Genomic DNA, 26,677 nt, shown 5'->3' on the forward strand with positions numbered 1-26,677 from the left:
GCAACTCTGTAAATGGAGTTATATTGTACTCATCCTTTCATTGCCACTGGCAATGGAAGCACAGTTAAGTTCCAAACAGGAGAGTGTATGTGGGGGGGTAGGGGGCAAAGCAAACACTGTGTTTGAAAACAAGCAAACCAAAAAAAGTGTATTTTGGTCAGTGACCAAAGAGAATTGAAAAAAAAAAAAATTCAAAAATCCTGAAAACATTCAAAGAAAGGAGAAATGGAAAAGTTCTGGATTTTGTTGGGAAATAAATTTTGAGAAATGCTTTTGGATTTGGAAAAGAAGCTATTTCGCTTGATCCACTTCCCCAAGACTTTGACGAAAGCCTTTTCCCCAAAAGTCCATGGACTGGAGCGCTCACCTGGGCTGTTAGGATGAAGTTAACGTCCCAAATGAACCAACACCTTCCATTCACTTCCGGGAAAACGTCGTAGAGCTCGTAGGAACCCTGTTTTGATGTGGGTTGCCTCTGTTTTCTGCTCCCACAGTTGATCTGCGGTGTGTTGACAGCTAGCTCAGGGTTTGCGATGGAGTCAGACTTTACAGTGAGGTTGTGGACCGCAGCCTGGTACTCGGGTAACTCTTATCTCGGGCATGTGCCTCAGCCTGCGGGTCACAGCCCACATGAGGACTTTGCATAGGCTTTGAGTTCTGGTGGACGCAGGATGGCTTTGCGCATACCGATACACATGCCTGTATTTTTTTCAAACTGTTGTTCAGAACCTTTTTAAGAAGAACACAGATTTCATTTCCAGGTCTGTTCAGTCGGCTGCATGCTCAGACTGAACGCCATTTCACCCCGAGCTGCGTTTGTGTTGCTGCACACCTGAGTGTGCAACCAGCTCTTCCCCCACTTCCTATGGCCTTGCCTATGTGTATGTAAAGCAATAAGCACTACTTGGTAGATGCATCCCTTACCAGTAATTTCCAGTTTGGCACCTTTCTGTTACTCCTTGTAACTCATTTTTTCTGAGAAAGTAAAGAGTTCCCTGCCCATATTGATTAGTACATTAGGTTCATCCCTGGACCCAGCTGTAAATTCATCCTAGGCATGCTCATGAATCACACATAGCTCTGATTATTTATTGGCACGGGTATGCTTTGGGCTGAATTTTTTTTTTGGCATGATTAGGCCAGAATGCGTTTGGATTAGGAACTTAGCGTTGAAAGTACTGTGAATCTCCGATTTCTGCAGAAGTATCCCAGCACTAAGATAGGCATTTTTTTTTTTTTTAAAGAAGGTAACAAATTAATTGTAAATGATGAACAACTGGGATTCTCATGAAGCTTTTATGACATTGCTGGGCATCTTCTACGGAAAGCAGGCTGAGACAAAGGCTTGCCTGTTCTGAGTTTACAAAAAGAGAATGGTGCAGTGTTGCAATGGGAAGGAGGTTTTGATGGGTAGGAGGACTTCAGGAAATAAAAATAATAATAAAGCAGCGGTGTACAGTAAGAGGCATGAGGGGAAAAGCTTTTGAAAGCAGGGGGAGTAACATTTCCAACAGCTTCTGAAGTAGTTGTGACCTTCCTTCCTCTCTCCTGTCTGCAGGCAGGGTGCTGTGATGGGGAGTCACTGCTTCCCCTTGCACTGGGAGTCACTGCGACTCCTACGCTGGCACGTCTTCAGTTCTCCCTAACCCATTGGATTGATTTTAGCAGGCTTGAGCAGAGCAAGTAGAGGACCAGGTGGCATTGCTGTTTGGGGCATTTAGTGGCTTGGTTTTCCTACTACAGTAAAACAGGAGACTGGCACTAGCTTCAAACAAGCACGATTTCTTTCTGCGTCTGTAATCCGGCTGTTGCTGCCTTCCATCTCCATGCGGGTAGTTTGCCATAGGAGAAGGCAAGACCGGCCAATGTAATAGTTATTGGTTAATAACAGAGTCCTGGAAATCTTCTGACTTCAGTAATATTTTTTAAAACTATCCTTAATTCCTGCTCTCCTACTTTGTCCATAACCATATAAAATGACTGAATATATTATTAAGGAGTCTCTAATATTCTTAGAAACCTGATTCTACGCTAAGTCAGGAAGATGTATGTGCTTTAAATCTGTAGTAGATCTGGTTTGGATCAGAGGAGGGAGGTTAACAGAGCCGTATCTTCACTGAGCAGCTGAAAGTGAAGTAAAACAGTCCCTGTGTGGTTGCAGCGGCTCATGATTTACAGGGCTGAATTCACAGGGCTGCTCCTGCTGCCGAAAACGCACGCTCTCAACCGCTGTTGATTTTTGAATTAAAAAAATGCAGCTCTATACACAGTTTACTTTATTGCTAGAGGGCAGGGAAATATAGGTAAGAGCCGTTAATCCCCAGCAGGCTGCTGGGCAGGCGAACAGACATAGATGACAAAAGTTAATTGGAAACATGAGCAGTTTAACAGAAAACATATTTGTGATAATTGAGAGAGTAACGTCTCCAGAAGGGAAACTCTGCAAAGAGAAGCTTCAGAGGAGAAGTGGCCACTGGTAGGTGAGTGTGATTTTTCAAGCTCTCTTTAAGCTCTGAACTAATTTCTTAACAAGAACAAATACCATTAAAAGGAACTAAAGAAATAAAAGATTTGCTTTCTCTGAGGGGGGAGAGCTGTACAGTTACTGCCACTAGTTTCTCTTACAGCTGGGTTAAGATATGTGGTAATACTTAATTTAGGTTCATTGCATAAGGATACAATTGGTTTTATTTTTGTACATTGAGTTTTCTTCTACCTTTTGCATATGAAGATCTCATCCCCCCCAATAACTGAAAGGACTTCAGTTTTAATTTTTTCCTTACTCCTGCATTTTTTAATATGTTTGAGGTTTTTCTAAGAATCCAACTTGGACAGCAAGTATTTTGCCAAAAGAAGAGGGAACCCTTAGTTAGAAAATAGTGCTGTGTTTTTGCTAATGAAAAAGTATTATGGACTTAATAAGGGAGAACACATTGCAAAACACATTTTGGTTTGAATTGGAGGAGATTTTTTTTTCCTTGAAACAACAAGTAAATGTAAATTACATAGTAGGAGCTTGTTGCTCTTCTGCTGGGTAGGAAAAGAAAACTGGCTTTTATTTTCTTTAAGTGATACTGATGTTGAAAATACTAATATGTGTCTATCTTTTAATTGTTATTAGTGTAAAGTTCTTAATGTTTTATTACAGAAAGAATCTCAGGCTAGCTATAATATCAGGTACTACTGTGTTGGTTTTTTGGGTTGTTTTTTGTTTTTTTTCCAGAGCCTGCGGACAGTACAGCCTCCCAGCCCACAGGAATGAGTGAAAATGTCTCATCCCCAGTTCAAAGCTGCGGCAGTACTGTTGGTTGCAATAACTCATCAGCCATCCCTCAGCCCAGCTCTGCTATTAAACCTTGGCGCAGCAAGTCCCTTAGTGCTAAGCACACAGCTACGTCTTCCATGTTATCCGTAAAGCAGCCCGTATCGGAGCCTCCAAAGCCACCCTCGGAAATCGCCAAAACAACTCCCAATGGTCAAAAATCCATGCTTGAAAAATTAAAACTCTTCAATAGCAAAGGAGGCTCCAAAGCAGGAGGGACAACGCTTGAGTGTCCAGGGTCTCGGGACAACAGTTGTGAAAAGCTAGAGACGCTTCTCAGCTTTGAGGAGAGCGAAGAAATTGATGCCATGAATCAGAACATGAACAATCCGGGATCAATGTCCAGTAGTCCCAAAATTGCACTCAAGGGAATTGCACAAAGGACTTTTAGCCGGGCACTAACTAATAAGAAAAGTTCTCCAAAGGGTAATGAGAAGGATAAAGAGAAACAGAAAGAAAAGGATAAAAGTAAAGACATTGCAAAGAGAACATCTATCACTGAAAAGCTGGACCTGAAAGAGGAACCAAAAGAAGAACAGGCAGCACTAGCAACAACAGAGATGCCAAAAAAGTCCTCCAAGATCGCGAGCTTTATCCCTAAAGGCGGAAAGCTGAATAGTGCCAAGAAGGAGGCCTCTGCCCCTTCGCACAGTGGAATACCAAAACCAGGAACGAAAAACACCACAGGGAAATCCTCAAGTGCCCCCATTCCAGCAAAGGAAGGCGAGAGAAGCCGCAGTGGCAAAGCCGGCTCGGGGCTCTCTCATCAGAAGTCTCAGCTGGACAGCAGGCATTCCAGCTCCTCGTCCAGCCTAGCCTCTTCAGAAGGAAAAGGCGTAGGAGGCCTCAACAGCAGCAGCAGCAGCCAAGCTGTCAACGGACCCGCCGCGACGACACACACCACAGGGAGCAACACTGTGAGTGTTCAGCTACCTCATCCCCAACAGCAATACAGCCACCCGAACACAGCCACGGTAGCTCCCTTCATGTACAGGTATGGTGAACTTCTCCAATGGACTGTTTTGAACATGATATTTAGATAGGAAGGTTCATTTTCAACACTCAGGGGGGTGAGGCAGCAGGTTGAATGCCACATCACGTAAAAGTTTCTTGCTTTAAGAAAGTAGGCAATTTATACATTTATATAGAAATTGTTGGTGAAGGCTGTCAGACTAAGATGTATAAGAAGTTGTGATAAATCAGAGGATGAATAATTGTATCTGACACTACTAACAGTTGAGAATGCTAACACCTACTTGACCAGGTACTGCTCTTGCCTTTTTCTTGTACCGTGTGGATTGGGTTTGTTTTATGCATCATAGCTTTAAAAGTTGTAGCAATGGCAATTTATGACATAGATACACTCATTCTCTTCAGCGTGGCTAATGTGGAGCTGCCTTACTATGAGGAGTAATGGGAAATCTTAACAAAAATAAAAACAATAAAAAAAAATCCCTGTGGATAGGTAAGGCCAGGCACAAAGTATGCTGTTCTATGCATTACCCTGAATTAGATAAGCATAAGAGCAGCCATAAGGGGTCACAAATAACCTCTGTTTGACAATGGCAGTAGAGAATACATAGCGAAGAGTAGTAAGAGGGCAATCAATGACAAAGCTTCCTAAGGACATGATTCCCAGCCTGACCATGATGCAAGAAGTTCCTGAGTCAGATGGTGGGATTTTTGGTTTTGACAGCAAAGCACGGTGCAACTAGTAAAATGAAATGAGTCAAGATGTATTAGTCAAATTTGACAATAGATGCTTACGACATCACCTTTCGTTACCTGACAGCCACGATGTCAAACAACGAATTGGAGTTTGAAGTTGGTTTTTACGCAGTCGTTTATTTTAGAATACAAATGAGTGTCATGGCTAGTTATTGAAGGGAAACTAGCAGGAGTGTAACATGCCATCACGCACTACCTGCTTTCTATTTATGTGATGCAGACTTTATTAGAGATGATCAGTTTAGTCACAACTGATGTATTGATAATTAAAATGTAGCTGGAAATCCAAGTGTCTCAAGACCCCGTCTGAAGAGCTGTGAAGCCTATCTTTGACATGAATTTTTTATTTTTTACAGCTGACTGCTTGTTTCCATTTCTAGGACGTAATTCAACATGGGACTAATGAATTATGTAAAATCAGTCTGCTGGTCTATTCTGGAGAGAGGGAGAGAGCGGCTGATGGCGGGTGCAATTGTCTAGTTGTTATACTTGAGACACTTTTGATGGAGAGCGACTGCACTTCTCTGTTTTGTTTTGCCTTCCAGATCGCAGACAGACAATGAAGGGGACGTAACAGCCGAGGCCAGCACAGGAGGGGTCAGCATGGATTCTGCTCTTTATGTCAAAACTGGACAGCCTGCTCTCGAGGACCTCTCAGGTACGTCTTGCAACGTGACTTTGACTGACTGTGGTCTCGTTAAATAAGAATAGGCTAAAGCAAGTTCGAAGTCAGGAGCTCCCTCTTTAGGGGGAAATTTAATTTGGTTTTATTCCTAAAGAAAAGTTATTTCTTACTAGTTACAATATTTCTTTCAGCTCTTCAGCAATGGAAACCAGGTGTCAATAGTCTGAATACTAGATGCTCAAGTTCTGCACGATGGTGTGCTCCCCAAATTTCTTGAAATCATCAGGAATTCTGTGTACTTAATGTTTTTCTAGGAGATGTGCAGCACCTGCTAGGATTAAGCGATTATAAGGAACCTAAGTATTCCCAAACATCTCACATTTATTTTTAACTTTTCAAAACTTTGCTTCAGAGCTTACAGAAGAGATTAAGTTAATTTCTTTGATGGTTTGGTTTGTTTATAAGTTTGGAGGAATCTCAGTATTCACTCACATGAATCTGAACAATTTGAGAAGTGATCTTTGCAGCAACAGGAGACTAAAATCCAACCACAGTTTACTGTGTCCAGTATAAACAAGCTGAAGCTGATTGTGCTTAGAATAGTAGGAGTCTAAATTAGATAGTACTTAATATGTTTATCTAGAATTCCTGCTACTGTAAGAAGTATATGATAATTAGCAATAATTTTTAAGCTTATCAATATAACAAAGCAATTTTTAGCAATCATATTCTACTAAAGATTTAAAATGTGTTTTTAAAGTCAGAGTCAAGTCTCTTCCTGTTCTGGTTTCAGCAATGTGTATGACTTTGCTTATTGCATACTATTGCAGTATATCTCATCAGTAGAATATCTCGGGTTTTTTCATCTACTTAGTCTTGCTGTCCTCCAGTTTAATGTGTGTTTTAAAACTGCTTGTCCTGCTTGGAAAAATCATGTTTTTTCTAGAAATTTCACAATCGGATTAATTTCATATTGCATTACCTGTTCTGTCAATGCTGTGTTTATATCTGTGTGCACACACGCTGATGGCAAAGGCAAGAAGCAGTCATTGGTGAGGAAAAGGGAATGCATAAATGAGCTTATCCATCTGTATGATTTATATATAGGTGGATTAAATATTTAAAAGGCAAATAAATGGCACAAGGGATAAAATCCTTGAAAACATTTTTGGGTTCATATTTAAATATGAGAGCCAGTTCAAAGTAAGAAACAGTGTCCAGCTGCTTAAACTGTCTCAGTATTAGCTCTTAGTCATCATATTGCCTAGCCTAGGTGTATTTCAGCCTGTAAACTGAGGAGTGTTTGTAGATCACAAAAGGTCTTTAGTTTTTTAATGACAGATGTTATGTAAACACAAACTGTTATTCAAGTAGAATATGTAAGTTTTGAGATCTAAAAATGGAAGACAGCTGACAACCTCAAACAATGGAGATGTAAAACCCAGCTGTGTGCAGCCAAACCCCACAGAGAGCAGCAGTCCGTAAAGGGGTTTGAGGGGAAAAGGAGCAAACAAACCAAATAAATTAGAAGAAATAAGGGACAGATTTCTTCTCTCCCTACATAGCAGTTATTGATGCTTTTAATTTAAAACCACATAAACCAGAAGAGAGTATAGGTAGAGAAAACTGGAAGCTGAATAGTTTAACGATACTGCCTGTTCATGAAGAGCTAAGTGGTTTAAGTTCTAGTGGCACTATCCAATCTCTGTCATTTAAGTATTCTTATGGTTTAAGCAATTGAATGTCATTTAAGTAAAAGTTTTGTATCAATTCAGGCATAAGGGTGATCTCAATAGAAATTGCTTTAGCTTGTCTCATGTATGTTCTCTTAAGAAGTTATCTACTGTTTGCCTTTGTAGCTATGAGAGAAATGATCTGTAAAAGAGCACTGTGACCTCTGTTAGGATAAAGGCTTATAAATATTTTATGTTCTTTACTGCAAAAATTTGTAGATCCGTGAGTGTAGAAAATGTTTTCTGTCCTAGAGACCCGTTAGCTCAAGGAATTGGTCTCGTTAGGCGGCTGTTTCCAGTCCGGCCAGATGATTGTTTGACCATTTAGCCTAAGCGAATTGTATCTCAGGGAGATTATTTCCTGGGGAGTAGAGACCCATTAAAAAAAAAATTGCTAACATGGACAGTACCTGAGCCCTTGTTGTTTGTCTCAGAAAGGCTAATGATTGTATAAGCATTAAAATGTTATCTTCCCCTCCCTAGACAATTCCCCATAGCTGGGTCTCCAGCACTTCGGTAAATAGTTTGTGCTACTGCTGCTTTGCAGGCAAGAGTATGTGACTTGGTTTTTCTGTGCCACCAACCCGGTATCTTTCTGGAAAGTGAAGTTTAAAGCAAAGAATGTGGAAAGTTCCAACAGCAGCTTATGTATCTGTTCCTTAGCGCTTCTGATTTGTGTAATATATAGATAGCCATCTAAACTAGCAATGGCATGGATGGCCGGTAGCCTGGCAGCTTAAGAATGCATTGCTTGTGCAGAGAAGGCGGATACAAAATTTGAAAAGTTTTAAACGTGCTGTAGTATTTTCTTTAGTCATGAGTTGTAAACCCTCTAGAATGAATTAGTTTTCTTCTGTGCCCAACAGAATTTTTGCGATGGCTTTTTGGAGGTTTTCTGTTTCAGCATTCAGCTTACAAATAATAAGTTGGCACTACTAGACATTGACTTCTCTTTGGCCTCTTAGAAGGTTTAACTATATAAAGCTCAGCTGAGCTAGTAACCAAAGCATTTCTTAATTGACAGTTGAGGGCAAGTAAATAAATTATGCTGAGGCACTAATGAATTTATTAATTTTATAAAAAGAAATTATGCTGAGGCACTAGGAGGACTTTTAAAATTTATATAAACTCTGCTTTTAGAATTAAAGAACAGGACATAAATGTGTTCTAGAACAGTATTTAAAGAACGGGATTTCTAAATGCCAGGGAAAGTAAAAGTCACCCCGCCTCAACTTCTTGTCATGTAGCACATTTAAGTAACGGTAACTGTGTTGTGCTGTAGACAATCAAAAGCTTTTGCTATTTTACCTGAAACATCACTCAGCATAGAGCACCCAGTCAACACAATTTACTGGAAAGCTGTTGTTCTGGAATGAGGTCTATTTAAAGCGGGGAAAAAAAAGGTCTAGTGAAAATACAGCATTGGAGAAATTGGCTCTGTCGGGTTGGTGTTAACTGTGTCAATATATGAGATGGAAAGGGTCGTATTGATGGAGTATATCTTCTAATGAGGCTGAAAGTTAACCAGGATTTAAATTGGGTCATATGGGGAAATGACAATACAGAAACATCTGGTGCAAAGGCAGCCTGTGAAGTAAAGTTAACATTACAGAGCTCGTTCTCAGTCTGGCTGCAGCAATGGCAGGTGCCTGCCTAGGGGAATGGTATCTCCATCGTGATCAGTTTAGAGTGTTAAATAATGGAAAGTCAGAAAAAATGCATTCAAGACAGATTCAGGCAGAGGTAAAGGCTCAGTTCTGTGCTGTTCCCTGCCTTATCCTTTCTCATGGTTTACTCTCCCTGTAGGAGAGGATCCAGAAACTCGGCGATTACGAACTGTGAAAAACATTGCCGATCTTCGACAGAACTTGGAGGAAACGATGTCCAGTTTACGGGGAACCCAGGTCACTCACAGGTAATGGCATGACTTTGTTTATAGCAAAATGGAAAGCATTTTGTTCTTAATTTACTTCTCTTCGATCTCTCTGGGTTGCATCCTTGAAAAATGTTTAACACTGACAGTGGAAGATACTAATCTTGTACTTCTTGTCTTTAAAGAACAGATTCTGAACTATGTTCAGTGTTTATTGAGATTTATGATGAGTAATTGGTGGTGGCGGGTTGTATATAGAATCAAAGGTGGAGAATAATCAGTGCTTGTTAAATGTGTGAGGTGATGTTTGAATATAGGTTACAGTTTAAAATGTTTCCTCATCTTGCTCTTGAACATCTTCAGTGCGTTACACCCCTCTCCCCCTGTGTGTGATATTTTGTTTAAATAAGCAGGTGAACTGTGCTTGACCCACTTGATAAAGTGCATAACTTGAATTCCTGACCAATCTTTTGGACAAACAAATTTTTCTAATATTATTAGTCATCCATGTATATAACTGCTTTTTCTTTGTAAAAGCAGCATTTGGAAATCTTCGGCGATATTTAAAATATGCTCTAAATAAACAAAGACTGTTATTGCATTTAAACATTCTGTGACTCGGATCTTTTCGGTGTTGAACAGGAGGCTTGGAAGAATAAGCTGTTTGGCTTCTAATGAGGTGGGGGTCCTACTTTGTCCTCAGTGCCTTACAGACTCCAGCCCTAAATGAATTCATTGAGGGAACACTTTGTGTTTTGCTTTGTGCCTAAAACTGAGGCAGAGCTTGCAAAGATGAGCTCCCAATGCTATTTTACTTTTCAGATTTTGATTAATGTGACAGCTTATTATGATTTAATTATCATCACCAGAGGATGCATAGGTTTTTGCAGCGTATATGTACCATTACATTGCGAATAGTACAATGCTGCTTATTTTAACAAATATTCACAATAAAAAAAAGAAATAACACTGTGTTAGTTGAGCAGTAAAGGAAAAGGGGAGTTCACGTGGTTAAAAGAAATTGCACCTATGGATTAGCTGCAACTAAAGTAGCTGCAACTAAGCCACGAGTATTCAGTGTGGGGTCTTGCAATTTATACACATCACCTGAAATCTCATGGTGTAGCAGTCCCATTTTTAAGGCTTCAAGTAGCAGTCTACATTTAATCAAATGCTTTTATTTTTTTAAGCACATTGGAAAATACTTTCAACACCAGTGTCACTACCGAGATAAGTGGTTGCGGCGTTCTCAGACTGTACTGGCATTACTGTTGGAAGGGATGCAGCGTATATTCACAGTCTTGGACACGGAGAATGGAAGATTTAATATAGCTGATGCTTGTCAAAAACTGTATTTACAGTTTGTGACCTAAAATGCTTTTGTAACCAGAGCTCTGTATAAATATTCCCAATATTTTGAAAAATATATTCAATTCATGAATATCTAAAATAGATTTTGAAAAATAAATTTGTTATACCTGCCTTCTTATTTTTTCATTTAATCCTTTCCTCAGTGTAGAAATAGCTACTCTCTTGGTGCTGGGCACTTCTCCAGAGTATTAGGACTTTGATGAATGCAGCCAAAAAAAGAAAACATATCAGAAAAAAAGTACTTCAGTTGGTTTTCCTTTAGTCAGCTTAATATTGCCTAGAGTGGCAAAAGCATGGTTTGATAGAGTTATATATGATTGAAGATGGGAAAGGTATGCTTTGCTACTGTGGATAATCCATTAAAAAGTTCCTGCTTAAGTCTTCTCACATACATGTTGAACACTTGGTGGCCTGAGTGCAAGAGTATCATTATTTAAGAACAGTGTCAGAGGAATGGACCTAACTCTCTCAAGGCCTTGTAGCAGGTCAATTCTGTTTATGCTGTTACTTACCATCTGTAACTTGGTGGATGTTCAGGGTGTAGGGTCTTGCAATCACCTGAAATCTCACAGTGCTCTGTGTAGCAGGCCACGCTTGATCAAACGCATTTCTTTTTTTCAGCACATTGGAAACTACGTTCGACACCAACGTCACTACTGAGATAAGTGGCCGCAGCATCCTCAGCTTGACGGGACGACCGACCCCCTTGTCGTGGAGACTGGGGCAGTCCAGCCCCCGCCTGCAGGCAGGCGATGCTCCATCAATGGGAAACGGGTACCCTCCGCGAGGGAACGCCAGCCGCTTCGTCAACACGGAGTCGGGACGTTACATGTATTCAGCACCTTTGCGGAGGCAACTAGCGTCCCGCGGCAGCAGTGTCTGCCACGTGGACATCTCGGACAAGGGGAGTGATGAAATCGACCTGGAAGGCATCAGCATGGATGCCACCGGCTATATGAGCGATGGGGATGTGCTGGGCAAGAATATCAGAGCTGATGACATCACGAGTGGGTAAGTGCCTTTACTTTTCTTCTTAGATATTATACCTTATGTGATTCTTGTGTTGTGTTTAATGGCGCTGTATTCCTGTCATCATTTGGAGAAAGGGAAAAAAAAAAACCAAACCAAACCAAAACCCAAAGATATTCTACTGGTTTTAATAAGCATTTGGAGGGAAGCTCATTATCACAGTTAATTTAGTCAGTGGGATTTAAGCATGTGATTTAATTTTTAAGTGCATGTTAAGAGTATGTTCCTATATATAAACATACTCTTGCACATGATTAAATGTTTTCCTGAGTCAGGGTTTATTGTGGTCAAGTCAAACAGATGCTGCAACATTCATTTATGCCCACAAGATGGAGTGAGGCGTTTTCTGTACTTCCACTGAACCCTTTTGCTGTCCGAACTTTTAGGGGACAGTTCACTGGAAGGAAATGAGTTTTACAACTCTGTGTTGGGTAAAATAGTTGTACATGCAAAATAAAGTTTAAAGAACAAGTTAGTGTGCAGAAGTATGAACTGATAGACAATCTTTAACAGTTTTACATCAACATTTTACCTGAGCCTTGACTGGAAAAAGCATTTGTTCTTTGCTCCAAAGTCAGTATTCAATTCAATATGTCCATTTTCAATTCCTTCTAGAAAGTACAGTCATTTTTTCTAAGCTCAAATACATCAACACTAGATTGATGTTAAAACTGATCTTTCAGATGTAAATGGCATATTTATTTTTGTGGCAGCCTTTTCCCTGTCTGGCCATCTTACAACCTTTGCTTTTCTGTAATTTTTTTATAAGTGACATTTCTTGTAGAATTGGCTGATTTGGAAGATTTAATGTCTCTTACTGAAATAGAAAGTTGGAATCCAGGTGCTGCTTGTCACTAACTTGACCAGTTAAGTTACACAATCTGGAAACCTCTATTAATTCTGTTGTATTTGGATGTTTTCACACTGTCCTTTTGGAAAAGTCAGACACTATTTTTAATTCTATCACTTGTGTTTTTCTCAAATAAATCAACTTACACCTGAGTTTTGCAATGTTTATTGTAGTAACAGTTAGTGCTTTTCCTCTGGATTATGACTTTCATTCAAACTCGTGGCTGTAATTTTGGTCTAGAAGTGAGGAAAATAAATTCTGAGTAGTACTGTGGTTTCTGTAAAACACCTGGAGTATGAGCTGAGAAGTGTCCCTGGTGGAATTGTGTCAGTTCGGGCTTCTGCTGCTCATACCCTAGAGAAGCCCAAGTCTTTGCAGATCTTTACTTAGTGTATAAAGTTCAGATTCCAGGTTGAGGAAAAGGAAAGAATAAGCAAGCTGTTGAGTTTGTGAATGATATTTTCAGAGAAATTTGTGGCTTCACTCATCTCTGTGTATCGTTTTCTTTTCTGTGTCTGTCTGGTCATCTTGTAGGGTGAAAAATGGAAGTCTCCATAGTCTGAGAATACAAGAGGGGTCTTTAGATTCTGAGTCTAAGGGACTAATAATGTAATAAAATGTTTTTGCCACTTGGTACCTCTGTTACCAAAGCAGTGAGTTCTGTACCAAGGATAATACCAAGAATGGTGAATATAACATTTAGCACAAGAGTCATATACTCCACAACAGCTCACTTCTAGCCTTGAGCGTTAGAATATCTTTAACTGAGTACTTGACTCTTATTTTGCAATAGTTTTTAAAGGAGGGAGATAACTTTCAATATTTACGCATATAACCAGCCACAGATTGATAAATGACATCTCAATTTCAAGTTCTTAGGACAATAAGAGTTATGTGTACAAATGTCTTTTTCTTTTCCACATCTTTCGCCTCTAGCTACAAAAACCTGTTTCGCTAAATATTGTGAGTTGGCTTATCGAGGTACATAGCACTGTTGTGCTGTGTTGACTAGGTTCCAAGGGCAGAATCTGTATTGTAGGTCAGTCCATCGTCAGAAAGATTCAGCTCCATTTCCAGGTTGTGGACAGGGTTTGGAGGTTCGGGGGTTTGGAGGTCCTCTCGTGGCGTAGTCTGTGGAGAGTAATCGTGTGTGTGAATGCCCTGGGAAGGGAGTATTGCAGTATTGAATTGCAATAACAGCATTGGATGGAATCCCAATATCAGTGGAGAGAAAAAAACAAGGGTGTTACCATCGGTGAATCTTACTGACACCTAATAATGCTGGATTACCATCTTCAGTGTGAACAGATGTTTTGGTAGCCTGTTTCATGAGTTATCTTCACTAATGTCCGTTTATTCCCTATAATAAAAAAAATAGGATAGCATTGTGTCTTTGTGGGAGAGGAATAATACACCGCCTAGAAATCAGAGAGGTTGCTTGTAAAGGAAGCATCCGTGTGACTTACTGCAGAGCACATCTCCGAGATTGATGTTAGGGCGAACAGGCCCAGTATTTCCAGAAGCTGAGTTACAGTCAGCACAAGAGGGCATTTATAGCATGAATAGCTCTTTATTAGCTGGTATGTGTTTCACTTTGTCATTTTTCAGAATTGCTACAATCCTGCAGTCTGAAAACCTTGGATCTGTGTTTTCATTGGCAAACTGATAGGGAAGGAAGCCAAAATATTTGTTACAGCCAAAATAAATCCAATAGCCAAGATAAACTATTTTAGCCCTGTGATCCTGATGCTTTCTCTGAAGTGTACTGGGTCATGGGAAGTTTCGTTTGGCCTCCTTTTGTAAGTCTGCTCAAGCAGAGCTCTGGCAGACACCAGGATTGCTTTCACAGGGTTAGAAAGAGTATCTTTTCCAAACGGGCAGAAAATATCTCTTAAACTAAGAAAGTCTCCAGGAGGTGGATCAAAGGTAAGAAGTGGTCTTTTTGTGGGAGCTAAAACATCAACCAAATGACAAAGCAACTTCAGCAGTGAGGTGGGTGAGCTCAGGGCTTCAGAGCCTCATCAGAAAGTGGCACCTCAAAGCCCAGAATTGTCTCACCTATCCACTCCAAAGGTTGTTCCCGGTGGGGACATTAACTCTTATGGCTTTTTTGGGTTTGTTCGCAAGGTTTTGTCCACTGCAGTCTCCCTCTAGCTACTAACATACATGTTCCTACTTCTTTGTCCTATTTTCCTCAGTTCTCTCTAATGAGATGTGCAGTTAATTTCCTTTTTATCAGTCCTTGGAATGGAGCAATAGAGCTGTTGGTCAGAAAGGCCTTTTAAAATAATTTTCTCTTAATTTAATTAATCCTCTGCCCCTGTTTTCATCACCCTAGTGTGCAGCTTTCTGTGTAGAATTAACAGCATGGATACACCGATTAGTGCTGGTCACAGACTTTCTCAGGAAACAGCTTTGGGTTCGCAAACGCAGCCTGTCAAAACAATTTTTTGCAGAAGTGTGGCTGTTCCAACCGGGCTTCGGGGTGCACCCAGCTCACTCTTTTGAGTATATGTCATTAAGAAACGTTACCTAGTGACTGTCTCATAGCTCAGTTAGCCAGCCTAGCAATGAACTGCTCCCTCAGCTGTTAGATGAGGACAGAAGGGCTCAGCCTGCATACGATGTTCAGGGGCCCTGTGCTAAAAGCGACCTCCCATGGGTGCAGTGGCTGTTGCGGGGGGAGACTTTTTACTGTTTTATTAACCTCCCCCTTTATTTGATGCCTTGGGGACGATACATGCCCATTCCAGATCTCTACTTCCACAACCTCTTAATATGTTTGTGTACATGATGCTCATGGGATTATGATTCCTTCTTGTTTATTCAAGCCTTTGCACTCCCCAGGGATCTCTCTACAAGCACAACAAGCAGGTGAGTTGGCAACACCGCTGAAAGGATGCTAAAAGGGAGAGCAGGTCACTCTGGGCTGGGGAATCAGGCTTTACCCCCTGCTTCTGCTCAGGCTGGGCAAACACCCACAAAAGCATTGTGCCCTAGATAGAAATCACATTTGTGTGCAGAGGCCTGTCTACCCTTGAGTGACATGGACCACAACCATCATTGAAATAGAGTTCTGTTGTAGGCTGAAAGGTAGGAGTTATATCTATTAGGAGGCAAAGAAGAGTTCGATATGAAGAGCTGAAACTGAGGGCTGATTTTATTGACAGTGTAATTGATATTTGTAGGATTCTTGCAGCTCAGTTTCTTGGTTTTGTACTATTTATCAGTCAGACAGTGATGTATCTTTTTCAGATGTTGGGCTCATATGTGGCATAACAGACCTTCACTTGGGCGAAGGTTTTAGAGAAAGAAAAGGAGGACTGTGCAGTTTGCTGCTAATGAGAATTTATTCTTGGTAACAGTAGTGAAGAGAAACCATTTCCTTCTAAGCTGTCTGCAACAGGAATGCTCGCTGGTGCAGGTAACACCTAACTAGAAATCAAGAGTGGCTGAACTAATCATCTGAATGAGAACCTGTTCACCCCGTACATTGATTGAATGCTGGCTACAGTCTTTTCTGACCTATTTCTTGCCATATCCCTCTATTTTTTCTGTATGCTTTGAGTTAGTCACTTTACTGGACCTTGCACTTCAAATGGTATGATTTTAGTGATAAGATTTCCTCTAAATACAGCAGATGGGTAAAACTGCATCCCTTATATGGCTATAACACTTCAATATGACTGAGAATAATTAGGAGGTTTATTTTATTTTTCTTCTCCATTTAAGCACAGTGTTTATTTGAACTGCCTTCTGTCCTGCTAGGACTGGCTTCTTACATTTTGATCTTTTCAGCATTGCAGAATAGTAGCTATATATGGAAAATAGATAATTAACTAATGAAGGAGTCAGGCAAACAAACTCAGAATTTTGACTTTTATGAAATGGTATTAGGAGACCTTGATTTCTGACTTCTTAGGAAACTATGTTGAAACTGCTTCAGAATTAGCTTTTGGATTTAAAGTCACAGATGTCCTGGTGCTGTGAGAATGAAAGTAAAATTTATGACAGTGCTTTAATCAAAATAATATTCTTATTCTGAGAGCTGTACTTTAAGATCTTTACAGGAGACATGACTAGAATATTACTTAAGGATTTTCAATATTATTAATGTATATTATTTCAAATATTCTTAAATATTCTTCAATACTGCGCTCAGTTCAGGAATAGGTCTGGTGTCAGCTCCATCAATAAAACAGTGTTTGATCATTTATCACAAATTATATCTCAGATAACATGCTTTCGTAGAACTTTTCTTGCAGTGTAGGATTCAGCATAAGATGACATCGTAGGTCTATAAGTCATAACCTTAGAGATCAGCTGGAATTAAGCTTTTCATTCAGCATACTGCTAAAAAGGGCCACATCAGGTCATGTGTAGTGTTTGTCAGTAAAATGAACTCACAAATTGTGAGTACTTTACAAGGTGTGTTGTATTTTTTGCTTACTTGTACATACTGTCCTGTTGTCAGTGACTACCAAAATACCTGTTAATAGCCATTATCCCACTCTGGTCTTGTTTCTGTAACAAACACCTCAGTGCCAACAGGTTTTTGTAATTTGAGCAAAAGGACAGCCTCTGAAGGAGAAAACACGGTCCCACTCTGGGGCTAGCCAGTAGAGGGAGATGCAATCCTACACACTTTGTCGGTATGGATCATCTGCAGGAAAGGAGCAGGCATAACGGAGTCCAAAGTAACTGTGGAGTAACTCTTCCTCCACTGCTGACCCTGCTGTGAACCTGTGGAGAAACAGTGCTCCCTAATTATTTCTCTTTGGTCACACATGGTTTCTCTCCCTAACAAAATTAAAGAGGGCAATGCAAAATGGATCACTTGTTCTGTAGCTTATTTCTATGATTTTCATTGAACTAGATTCTGAGAAAGGATTTAGACATTGAAATTAAAATTGGCATATGCAAAACCCCATCGAACAGCTGCCTGATTCTGGTGGATCTTCAGCTTGCTCCAGGCTGGCAGCTTGTGCTTGGTGGGTGTGATTGTTGTCCTCTCTTAAGTAATGAGTTTCCACCCATGTTTCACTGGGGTTGAGAGTGGCATTTGCACACCTGAAAGGATTTGACCTCTTGGGTGTTTTCCAGTCTTGTCTACCTCATTTTGACAGGTTCCTATCTCTGTTCTCCTCTCCCAGGATGGGTCGTTCATTTTATGTTAGCAAATGACTGGGTAAACTTCAGAAACCGTCTAGGAATTGGAACCCCAGGGCTTAGTCCTTCTTCCTTCTAAATGCTATAATGGCTGTGCTGTGATTTACTCTCCTTCGTGCGGGTGAATCTTCCAGCATAGTGAAACCATTTGATCTTCACTGCCCACTAGCCCAGCTCCAGTAAGGTGGATGGCTGATGCCCTTTTCCATCCTCTGGAAAGCAGTCAGTCTGGCACTAGTGTTAGGTTAGTTTGGTTGTCAGATGAATTCTTCTGTGAGATGAGTAATGTGGATTTTAATCCACTCAGAGAAGGAAGCAATTTTTTTTAATTACCCTTTTGTGCTGCTCACCTTTAATCTGGGTATGCTGGACATAGATACAGGCTAGAGAGGTTTTGCCATAGACCCCAGACTTAACATGTGCTATGGCCTAACTCCTATGTACAGGCAATGCTTGCAGCTCAGAGCCAAGGCCTCTAAGTGACACAATTTAAGATTAACTCGATGGTCTAACTGGATTGAACTAAACCTCCTCAAAGATATATTTTGGGAAAAACGTGGGAAACAGCAATAAATATAATTAAGCAAGATTGCATCTTAAAAGTAATTAAGCTTTTACTGGTCATTTGGTTACAAGGGGAAAAATTCTTCTAATCCTAATGAGTCCTAATGCTCTAATGAAGCCCTCTTGTCTCCTAGCAAAGTCATTGAAGACTCACTGCCCAAATTCCTCTGTGAAATCTGGTGAGGATCTTTCCTAGTCTCTTCCCATGAGTTTTCTCAGGTCTTGCTATCTTTTGTACATATTTTAATCACCTGGCTTCTTTGAAACCTTCTTTGGGGGCTGTTAATAGTTAATATTGGCATTTGAAGCTTCTCATTGCCACAGCCAGAATTCTCCTTCAAGATACAATACTCCGTTCATTTCTGAAGGGCCGTTCAACTCCAAGATAGATGAAGAGGAATAAGTAAAGCTTTAACCTGTCGTTTCTTCTCATTAACGGCCTAAAGAAAGGGGGAGGAATTAAGGCAAGCAAGAAGAACATAAAATACAGTAAATATTTATATTTAATATAAAAATATATATCAATATAACCTTATTCTGCTAACTCTAGCTTTTGAAAGTCCAGTTACCTTAAATGGATGCTTTTCAGTGCCCAATCTGTGTCATCATCTCGGATGGGCTGGCTAGATTTGTAAAAGAGTGTTTAAAATGGCCGTGGAGCAAGCCTTTTCCTTGAGAGGAAGGTGAATTTAAGCTTAAGGTGCATTTGGCAGACAGGTTGAGTGAGTTTTGGAAAGAGGATCATATACTGGAAGAGTCTCCTCTGAAACAGGAATGGATGCAGTGATGTGGGAGATGCTTGCTTTCAGTCTAAATTCTTCTCTTATATACTGGCAGTTTCTCTTAAACTACATCTATCTAAAACTGCTAATTCCACAGGAAAGTGGTTTCTTCAGAAACTCGATGAGAAGCCATTTCCCTGGAGGGAGCAGATGTGGGGGCATATATGAGTTTGACCTATAGTGGCAGCAGCCACCCATCACTTACAGGCTATACTGTCCTTGGAATTCCTCCCCTTAGCAAATGCAAGGTTTATAGTAACAAGCCAAAGGGAGACCCAGCTGAGAAGACATGTAGAAATAAATTTAGCCCTGGGCAGCAGTGCCCAGGTGTCTGATAGCTGCTGAATTAATTATGTGCCAGGCAGTCTTAATACCTCTCCAAATAGAAAAGTGTTGATTTCACAGAAGCCACTTCTTTCTGTAGATTTCTTCTTTTTTCCTCAGAAAAAGGTCTGAGGATTAAGTAGTTAACGGGAGTGAACTTCTTTTGCTTCTAAACTGGTTTGGATGGTGTGAATAAACAGCTACTGTTCATGTTGTTAGTGCTGTACAGGCAAGAGGTTTCTCCAAGTAAACTATGAAACTAAAATATACTTACTAAGTCTTGCAAAGTCTAATTTTTCCTGTCTGACCCATTAGTGGAACAGGTATCTCCTTCTTCCCAGCAGTGATTAGGATTTTTGAGACTGCAACTCATTTATTCTGTGTTTACTCCACGTTTGGGTTTGAGCATCTTCAAAACAATTCATAGTTCATTCATTAGTTTGTTAATTGCAAATAGTTACTGATTACTTGCAAAAGTCTATTAATTTATAAATTATAGACTGCCTTATATAAAACTAAATTTTAAATTAAATGAGGAATAGATTTGTGCTTCTGTGAACCTGAAAGGTAATATTTGGTCTGATGTTAGGGATTAGAGCATTGTTTTAGCATTCCCAACCTGAAAGGTGTGTTTAACTCTTTGGTTAGAGAAATGAAGTACTGTGCTGATGTAGTGGGCATTGTAATGGAGAGTGGTCAGGCAAGAATAATGGATGGAAAGACTTTGAGGGGAAAACACAGGGAGAGATCATATGGTCTGATTCCAGTGTCATGACAGAAAATGCAGACCAAATTCATACTAACCTGAGAAGTTTGATGTTGTCATCATCCTGCTGTTAGGCTAACATTTCTTTTTAAGTCAGGTTTAGAATAAATATCTGGTTGCAATAACAGGATTTTGGTCACATTTATCGTATTTCAAAAACAGCAGTGGAGAATTTTCTGCTGTTGGTGGTTTTTAGCAACTGGCAAAGTTAAACTCCTCCTTTGATACTCAAAGCTTGTTAAGCCTCTTGATCTTGTTTAACTGACTGTAATGACAAGTAGATGAAGCCTAGTGAAATTAAATATTTAAAGGAAAACGTTAAGTGTTATTGCTGCGGCTAAGAGAACATTTTTGAGTGCCAAAGCAGATGTAGATGCACAGAATAATCCAAAAGCTGTAACTTCTACAAGGTTTTTCTTTCTTTGAGTTTCAAGCACTTGGGTTGCTGGGCAAGTCTTCTGCCAGGACGCACCTGGGCAGCTATTTCCAAACTAACCTTGAATCTAAAGCACCAAGAGGAAGGCAGGAGCACCTGGGCTGCCAGAGTCAGCTCCAGTTTTGGGGCGCATTGCTGCTCTCCTGCTTGTGGGTTTGGGATTACGGAGCTGTGCCGTACTGAGCAGATCAGGGTACGCTTGCCCGGTCTGTTGTGTGCTGCTGACTTACCTGCTGCCCCTTCTCTTACTAAGTAAAGAACGCCTGTCCCTTGGCTATCTATTTTCAAAATTGGAAAATTCATATTCATACTTTAAGGAGTGAAATGAATATATATGAAGTGGTAGAGTTGTCAGACCATAAAAAGTAGGTGTACTGTTGGCGGGCTGTATGCCTGGGTAAGTAGGGAGTGCAGACAGAAGTCAAGTGACTCAGAATGCTGGGTTTTACTGATCCCTGGCATAACCCGTTCCTGTTTCCTCTGCGTGCCTTTCAGGAAAGGGAGATAAATCACTTCAGCATCAGAAATATCCTAAAAATATTGCACTTGGAAGGACTTGTTACGGCATTCAAAATTTCAGAGGCACAGGAAGACTGTATTTGGCTAAAGAAAAGAGAAGCTTAAAGGTCCAGGTTATCCAGGGAACTCCAAAGCAAATTACTTTATGCCTGTACTACAGGGCAGGGAGCCACTTTCTCCTAGAAAAAAAGTGTCACCTAGAAAGTGGGCTGTGAGTTCCAGTTGTGTGTTAGAAGTCCATAATACTGCTCTTGTTTAACCTGAGTCTTTTCATATTAAAAGTAGTTTGGTTAATTTTGTTTCCTTGCTGAAGACTGAAGCTATGGAGATGAGTGTAAGCATTAATTCCTGAAAAGATTAGAAGCTCCTGTTAACCAACATCATCACCATCTCACTGTACGTTCATTAGGTAGTATTATATTCGACTTCCTTAAAGGCAGTCATTCCCCATTGGCTGTTGGTACCATTCCTAAAGCACCTGAGCTATTCAACTTTTTGAACACATAGAATTTACCCATCTGTATAAAAGTCACAGAGTCTGGATACTACACTTTTTCCCAGATCATATGTTTAAACTTCGTCTTATTTTGGGGCAGGTAGAAAAATATTTTGAAGTGCTTGTTTTTGCCCTGAATGTGCAAAAGAGTTGTTATGATTCATTAGTCTAGCAAGGCATCTAGTACAAATTTGTCGTGGTTTTTAATAAGAAAAGTCAAAGAAATTATACCTAATCAATAACTGGCCTGATACAATTGTTTGGACTGAAATGGGTTGTTGTATAGGAGGGGCTGGTATACTGGCTTTCCGTATTGTGTAGGTGTATGATAGGGCAATGCATTCACGTAGCGTTGAGTACTCTTAGAATTATACACAAGCAGGATAATATTTCCTGGTTTTATTCCTTCCTGAGTAAAACCTTACAAGATTGTCTTTAGAAAAATATACCTTCATGTTGCCTTGCCCCCTCCCTGGCAGTGTTCAAGGCCAGGTTGAATGGGGCTTGGAGCAACCTGGTCTAGTGGAAGGTGTCCCTGCCCATGGCAGGAGGGTTGGAACTAGATGATCTTTAAGGTCCCTTCCAACCCAAACCATTCTGTGATTCTATGATACTCTCCTTTGTCATAAAGCAAAAATCTGCAGCAATGATCATGTTGTATTCATAAAGGCAAGATGGCTTCTGAGAGCCAAGACAATTTGAAGTGATGGAGGGGAAGGAAAAGAAATCAATGGCTGGAGGTTTGTGGCACCAGTAACTTTTAATCTCCTCCAGACTAACCAATGGGTAGTAGAGAATGTATTTTTTTAATTTATTTTAAAATGTATTTATTGCAAGTGTGTTTTTCTCTACCGAATTTAGAAGATGGTACCTCCCCTTCTTCTTTCACCTCAGTGTTGCATGCAGGACTTTAGGCATCGTTGCTTTTGGCATCTTTTTGGAATTAAACATTCCTGGGTAGAGGACATTGCGTGTAATAAAAATAAGATATAAAGCTTTCAATCTGTGATTACACAAACCTGTTTCAAAATACAAAAATCCATCTTGTGTTGTTCTGGCATGTAAGAAACTTGCCCTGTTGATATAGTGGGTAAAAGTCGTCATCTATGTCTGCGCTTTTTTACAGGGTCTTGGTTAGAAAAACTCATGATCTAGTTGTCAAAGATGCCAAAGGCATCCAGCTTCCATTGACTTATGTAAGATTTATGAGTGCTTAAAACCACCGAAAATACAACTGTTAGTTTTCAGTTTGATGCAACTGCAGAATTATTCTGATCTATCAGATTGCTGAGCTGCTGCGTAGAGGATAGAATCTGTTCAGATTAGTAGAGAGGCTTTCCGTTGATTTCAGCATGGCTAATTCTTATGAGTAATGTTTCATTTCACATATTCTGGGTAGTGAATACAAAGAATAATCCATTTCAACTCTAGTCAATCTTTTTTATCAAAAGACTAGAAATATGCCAGAAATCTGACAGCAAAGCCAAAAGCTGCATTTCCCAGTACGTGTGCAAAGGGTGTTCATACAGAAACATGTTTCTTGTGCAGACAAGTAGCTGCAATAAACCAGTTAGTGTAGGTACATTAGATGTTTTTGCAAAATGCTGTTTGCATGTTTGTATAACAATATGGTCTTAAGCTCCACTTTTCTTTCCCTTTCTTTTATTTTAGTAGCTTAAGGAAAAAAATTCTTTTCCATGATGGAATATTTATACGCTATATGAAGCAAGTTAGAATGCAAAACCTAAGGCGAACTCCACGCAAATTACAGTGCAACTGCTCCTCTTGCTTTTTACAGTCTTTGTTTATGAGTTTGGAGCATTGCGTCCCCACAGATTTGCTGAACAGGGAATACTCTTGTGTCTGACTTGGGTGGCTTAGCAACCTCTTTGTTAGACTCCCCAGTGAGACTCCTTGGTTGTTCCTGGCAAGGCCCCGTACAGATTTATACATCTTACTGCAGTGCTGAGCAGCAGAGTGTGCAAGGCTTATTGACTCTTTACCATCCCGATTTTATAAATGTAGTAATCGAATTTGACTTGGATAAAGTCCATCTGTTGCAGTACCATCTCACCACCAGAGGCATTGCTGGCTGCAGCTGGGAGCATCTGTCCTTCCTTGCTGCGGATGAGGGTGTCTCGCTGGTAGGGAAAAAGCTCTGTGCCTTGTTAAGCAAGAGGAAGGTGTCCTGTGTATCTGGATATTACTCTGTGGGCTGCTGTTGTTTCGCGAAGAGTGGCTAAAGGATTAAGAGGATACAATCCCGTCAACTCCTAACTCGGTGAGGTATGTTACATGTCCAATGGTATGCCAGAGACAGCAGCAGTATTGCTGGAGTTGTTAGAGTTATTCCAGTCTCAGGTGTGTGAAAATCTTTACGATGTGTTTACACAACTGTTGGTGCTGCTCCAGTAGCTATACCTGGGCTGACAAACTGTGGTAGCACACAGCTCACTCCATGCCAGCATCTTGAGAGGCGAATGGGACTCGCTGTTCTAGTTTAAAGCTAGCTCGCGTATATCTGTAGTCAGAAATACTTTCAGAAATGAAGCTAAACCAAGAGTAAAATCCTCCTGTTTTATTTTGACACTCTGAACTTGTTTACCTACTACTGTTGTGAAAGACCACAAAATATTTTAAAACATTGTTGAGATATTGATGTAGGGCAGCTCATTGAGAAGCTACTAAAGAGAAGACTGGAGTAACTTCTTAATTTCAGTATTAATATATTAAAATAATTTATTCATAAACTGAACCAAAGTGGTAAGTGGTTGTACAGTTTTTAAAACTTTTTTTTGGTTACCACCACATCCTGAAGTTAGGTTACGTGATGGCTGTTGTTGTCTGCATTGGTACAGACTACAGCAAAAATGCTGGATGACACAGCCTACATTATGGTGAGGAATTGTTCCTGGTGATCAACAACCTCTATCTATTCTTGTCCACCACGTGTCATCTCTGTTCACTTTAAGATTCATTTTTCATTTGTCTGAACTAGAAAGTAAGAAATGTGCTATCTTAGCAATTCGTGAAGTATCATATATACACCTGACACTTCTTAATGTCTAAGAATAGTAACACTTTTTAAATGCAGATGTCTCTGGGTCACGGTTGCAGACAGAATACAACATAGGAGCCAAAACAAGGTTGAAAAAACCATTTCATTCATGCTGCAACTTTGATTTCTCACAATAACCCTTGGGATACTCATTGTTCATGGACCATTGACAAAATCTAGGATGAAATCAATGTGATTTTTGCAGTTAACTTGTAAAAGTGTTGAGATTTCTGTTGTGTTGTTTTAGCCCACACAAAATAGTTCAGGATGGTATTACCCATGCATTTTTTTGGACAGGAAGGGATAATTAATGATAGCATTCACAAACATGAAATTACTTCCATCTAAGTGTCCTTAATGAAAGTTAAGTGTTCTTCCTTTATCACAATTATGTTGAAATTCAATTCTTATTGACGAGAGAGAGTGCAAGATGTGATGAATAACGATGAGAGGCAAAAAATCTCTCTGATCTAGTCAAGAGTGAAGTTTTCCTTGCTTCCTATTCCAAGTAATATTCTTCACTTAAAAGTGGGGAAATTGCAATATACAGTTAAAAACATGCAGAAGATATGAGCTACAGTAATATCTAGAAGTTTTATTGTCTTACTAAACATGACACTTTTTCTCTGCTTTTAAGGTATATGACCGATGGTGGTCTGGGCCTCTATACTCGAAGGCTAAACCGGCTGCCTGACAGCATGGCTGCAGTGCGGGAGACGATGCAGCGTAATACATCCCTGGGACTCGGAGACGCTGACAGGTAAGGTCTCATCCAGGCGATGCTCGCATATAATGGCAAATTTGATTCACACTGTATCTAGTGCATATTGGATCTCTAAGATTAAATAGCTTTGGGAATTGAGATACTGAATACGTGGGTATAAGGCTCTCCAGAGTATTTTAGGTTATATTTTCACAGAGGTGTCAGGATAAATGCTGGCTTTATGACTTTGATTGCTGTGCTGAAATCTCATCTGGGTTTTTGTGGACAGGTTGCAACAGAAGAAAATGTAAAACTTCTATTTTAATAGTGTTTGAAATTAAAAAGACCTAATTCTCTTCTCACTTCCACTGGTTCTTCGAAGTCCAGTGATTCGGTGTGAACGGTCAAGGCCAAAGATCAAGATTTAGGGGACTAAAAAACCGTAATTTATGGAAATGTGATCATAAAGGAAGCCAGGGAGATGGACAGTAATGAGACCTATATTTTGTTAGAGCTGAGATAAATGGGTTAAATACTTTTACTTTTAATGGCATCAGCCTATAGCCGCTTCTTTCCCTTCCAAACCTAAAGCCTGATGAGTGTTACTGTTGATGTAGTAAGTGAACCGTATCCTTTTTCTTCCGTGAGGGGCCCCTAAGTATAAAATGTGGATTTTGAGTTAAGGGTTTGAACCAATTTCTGAACTAAAAGTTTTTTCTCTTTTTGTTTTGTTCTTGGTAAGTCTTTCCTGCTAAATGCAGCTGCCTGAGTTTGATGTGAATGATGCTTTCGTGATAGTGATGCATGGATTACTAGGGAAATGCAAGTGATGGAGAATCTAGCCTTCTTTTCAAAGCAAGCCAGACTAAATTTGCTTTTGTGTTCTCTTGATTTTACTAGAGAGCAGGATGATAAATCTAAACAAAAGAACTAAAAAAAAAAAGAAAAACAAACGAACAAAACAAAAAAAAAACAACAAAAAAAAAGAAGCAGAGAATCTCAGCTCAGTTTCAATTACTAAGCCAACATATGCTTGCCAGTTGTAAAATATGCCTGGATTTTTCAGGAGCTCATATCTGTTTCTGAAATTTGCAACTTGAAACCCATAGTCAGACAACAGCACTCGCTCCTGGTTGACCGTGGGTGAAGGCATTGCTGCCTGGTGATGCAGCTGCAGACTAATCAAGTATTGTCCTCGTCCGTTGCTGTGGCTTCTGAACATTGTCACATTAACAGAAACTATCTGTTTATGGTACAGAATCGGTCTAATATAAAGTATATTATTATTTAAGTAACAGTCAGCCTTCGGGAGAGCTAGTGATACATTCC

At 40.0% G+C, this 26,677-nt stretch overlaps 1 protein-coding gene across 1 annotated transcript in view; it reads left to right on the top strand.

Moving 5' to 3' along the window:
* The window catches only part of NAV2 (neuron navigator 2), a 171,107-nt gene that overhangs the window by 55,127 nt on the left and 89,303 nt on the right, over positions 1-26,677 (top strand). Inside the window, exons 8-12 of the mRNA XM_068399984.1 lie at positions 3,224-4,316; positions 5,596-5,708; positions 9,215-9,323; positions 11,274-11,663; positions 25,283-25,405. Of these exons, the coding sequence (XP_068256085.1) occupies positions 3,224-4,316; positions 5,596-5,708; positions 9,215-9,323; positions 11,274-11,663; positions 25,283-25,405 (1,828 nt within the window). The remainder of the gene's footprint in view (positions 1-3,223; positions 4,317-5,595; positions 5,709-9,214; positions 9,324-11,273; positions 11,664-25,282; positions 25,406-26,677) is intronic.

The sequence above is a fragment of the Nyctibius grandis genome, chromosome 4 (genome assembly GCF_013368605.1).
Source record: "Nyctibius grandis isolate bNycGra1 chromosome 4, bNycGra1.pri, whole genome shotgun sequence".
NCBI lineage: Eukaryota > Metazoa > Chordata > Aves > Nyctibiiformes > Nyctibiidae > Nyctibius > Nyctibius grandis.